Below are 2,803 nucleotides of genomic sequence, written 5' to 3'. Positions count from 1 at the left end.
TGACACAACATTAAAAATTGACACTAGCTTCTTCAATTCCCATTTTTTTACCAAAAGAGAAAAGAAAGTTGCGGTTGCCCCTTCCCTTTAATAATTCATACTTGCGTCAGCTAAAAATGAACGGTTGTCCACTCCCAACTCCTAAAACTAAAAGCGCTTTCTGTGAAGGACCGGCGTTCCGCTTTGCGTGCATGTGGATGTATGTGGTCATTAGTATGGAGTTTTTGTTCCCATCCCACACGATAGTGATTTCCCCTCGCCAAACCACAAATTATACCTTCACCAAATTCCAAATTTTCGAAAAATGACAAATTAATATAATATTTTATTGAAAAAAAAAAACAGGGAAACATCGCCCTCCTCTTAAAGTAATCTCCTGATAAGACAAAACTACCCTTCCGAGTACTTCAACAGTTCAACTTGAAAAGAAATGAAGTAAACAAAAGGAAAAGGACCCACTCCCATCCATAGGCCATGAGTCCATGACCCACCACCACCTCAGGGGCTGGGGCCTTCAATACCAACCACATGAGAAAAGAAATGAATGATGGAAACAAGAAGGTTCCATTCCACCCCCCAGCTTCTGCTTTTTGCTTTTTGAATTTTGATTACAGCCAAATTGGCTGGGGTTAATTGGTGGGAGGTCTCAAATCTCAATTAAGTTAGGCTTCAACTTTCAAGCTTCTTAAACTGGACTACTGGATTCATTGCAATATTTACTTTACTCCTGAATCAATAAAACCTCATCATCTCATATATATAGTTCAATGCATCAACTTCTCAATGGCATTGCAATTTGTTTAGAGACTACTATCAACAGTTCCCTGTTTTTTGAATGTGGGTTGGGCTGAGATGACGAGAGCTGTAAGGTGGTCGCCTCACCACCTGTAATAAACTTAGGGATCTTATCAAACGCCCCCTTACTCCTCACCGGTGAAAAACATCTCATCAATAATTACTTAAAACAGATTTAGCCTCTGGTTTAACCATAAGCGAATAATCAACTGCAGAAGAGATTAATTAATATCTTCTCTTCCTTTATCAGAGTGGCCCACTTCTCCATTCGTTCTCAACCTTCATAAGTCACAGAGTCGGGGCCTGTATGGGAGGGACGAAGCTTTGATTGAGCTGTCTTCACTGAGCATCTTTGAGGAAGTTACCAAGAGAAGCTTTCCTGGAAAGCCATTTTAGAATCCTCGCGTCTCCTCTGGTCTGTTACTTGGCACCCAATGAATCATTTTAAGTATACTGCCCTCTCTCTCTCTCTCATGACTCCGAAAATACAGTGTGGAACCAAAGATGTGAGGTGGCTAATAATCCAAATATTTGCTTAAATTATTGCACTGCCTTCAGTTCCATCCGAAGGACAAATAAAGGGACCCCGAATGTTCGAAACAGACAAATTTACAAGAACAGATGAAGAGGGAAAAAGGAAAAAAGAATTAAGTTTCTTCTGGAAATTCGAATACAAACCCTTATACATCCTTGAATGATCCGTTCCTATCAGAACTAGTGACCAGACAATCTCAAAAAGCAAGGGGAAGAAAAGGTAAACATGATAAACATCATACAAAGAGGAGTAGAAATTAGAAAAGAGAACTACATATGAAACTATTACAGAGTAAAAAATCCTGTAAACTTCTAGTTTTTTTTTGTAATTCTTCTGAGTGTCAATGATTGCTAATCCTGAAAGCCAGTCTTCTCCCAGATTGCATTTCTGACCCTACTCAAGTCCCTACCTTTGAGAGTCCTCCCGATCCCTTCATGTACAGAGAAGGAAGCGATTTGGGTCCTCGCAAATTGCCTCGCTAAGAATTCATGCGGAGGAATCTTGTTGTCTTCGGAGTCGTTGTCATCGTCATCAAAGTCTTCGTCGTTCTCTGCCCTCCGACTGGCCCTGTAATCTTCCCTGAGGATCTTCGACCAGTCGGGTATGTTCACCGGCAACGACATTGCAGTTGTAGTCCCTCCATCACTCCGATCAGCATTCACCACTCGTTTTGCCAATTTCTTTGAGACACGTGCATTTGGTATGAACTTCTTGAATTCCGGTGAGGCATCCTGATTCGAATTCCAGAGGTCGGCTTCGTCAAATTCGAACATGGTATCCGAACCAATTGTATTATCTCCATCAACGCCGAGAAATCGATAACTGGGTCTCGCGAGGTAGCTCTTCCCAGTCGCCATTGATGAAGAAATTTATGGTCACTCTGTATTTTTTTGCTTCTCTCTTTCAAAATGCCCTGCCTTTTGGTGTTTTTTCCTGCGCTTTGTTTGTTCTGGATTTGCTAAAATGCTCTGCTTTTATAAAGGCGTAAACCGGATAAGGTTTCCCCACTGTTCCCATTCTCTGTTAACTATGTGTTCCCATTACTATGCCTAAAAAATCCTTCAGAATTTGCAGATTTGACACGTAAGTTTTTTATGATGTTATCCATAAAAGGCGTGATATTCTGATAGATCGCATCTTTGAACTTGGTTCTGATAATCTCTAGATTTAGTATATCGTGGTCGTATCAATAGAAGATGTTGAGTCAGTTGGGACCTACACCCTCGCATGCAACGACAGCCACCAGATATCCCGTAATGTCAGTGGTAGTTTGATAAGTTTTATCTTCAATTCCATTTTAGAGTGTCAACTGATTTTGTCACCCTCCTCTCCTTTCGCCACGTTGAGGCTTTCACTCTCCTGCGATTAGCATCACAACCACGGTTTGAGTTTCATTATTTGATGACGCGTATTCCCATTCATGCTGGTGCGCACTGCCGGAGACTCACTTTGATTAACAGTTTCTGCAAGTTA

General features: G+C 41.1%; 1 protein-coding gene across 1 annotated transcript; it reads right to left on the bottom strand.

The window, feature by feature from the left end:
* Positions 1–1,417: 1,417 nt before the first annotated feature.
* LOC104602622 (protein S40-4) lies at positions 1,418–2,283 on the bottom strand. The gene has a single exon (XM_010266381.3). The coding sequence runs from the start codon at positions 2,185–2,187 to the stop codon at positions 1,681–1,683; it is 507 nt and encodes a 168-aa protein (XP_010264683.1). The 5' UTR covers positions 2,188–2,283; the 3' UTR covers positions 1,418–1,680.
* Between the last annotated feature and the right edge of the window lie 520 nt (positions 2,284–2,803).

Source organism: Nelumbo nucifera, chromosome 2 (genome assembly GCF_055504915.1).
Source record: "Nelumbo nucifera cultivar China Antique chromosome 2, China Antique-T2T, whole genome shotgun sequence".
NCBI lineage: Eukaryota > Viridiplantae > Streptophyta > Magnoliopsida > Proteales > Nelumbonaceae > Nelumbo > Nelumbo nucifera.
The sequence above is the reverse complement of the archived record's forward strand: the minus strand, read 5'-3'. Positions and strand labels throughout refer to the sequence as shown.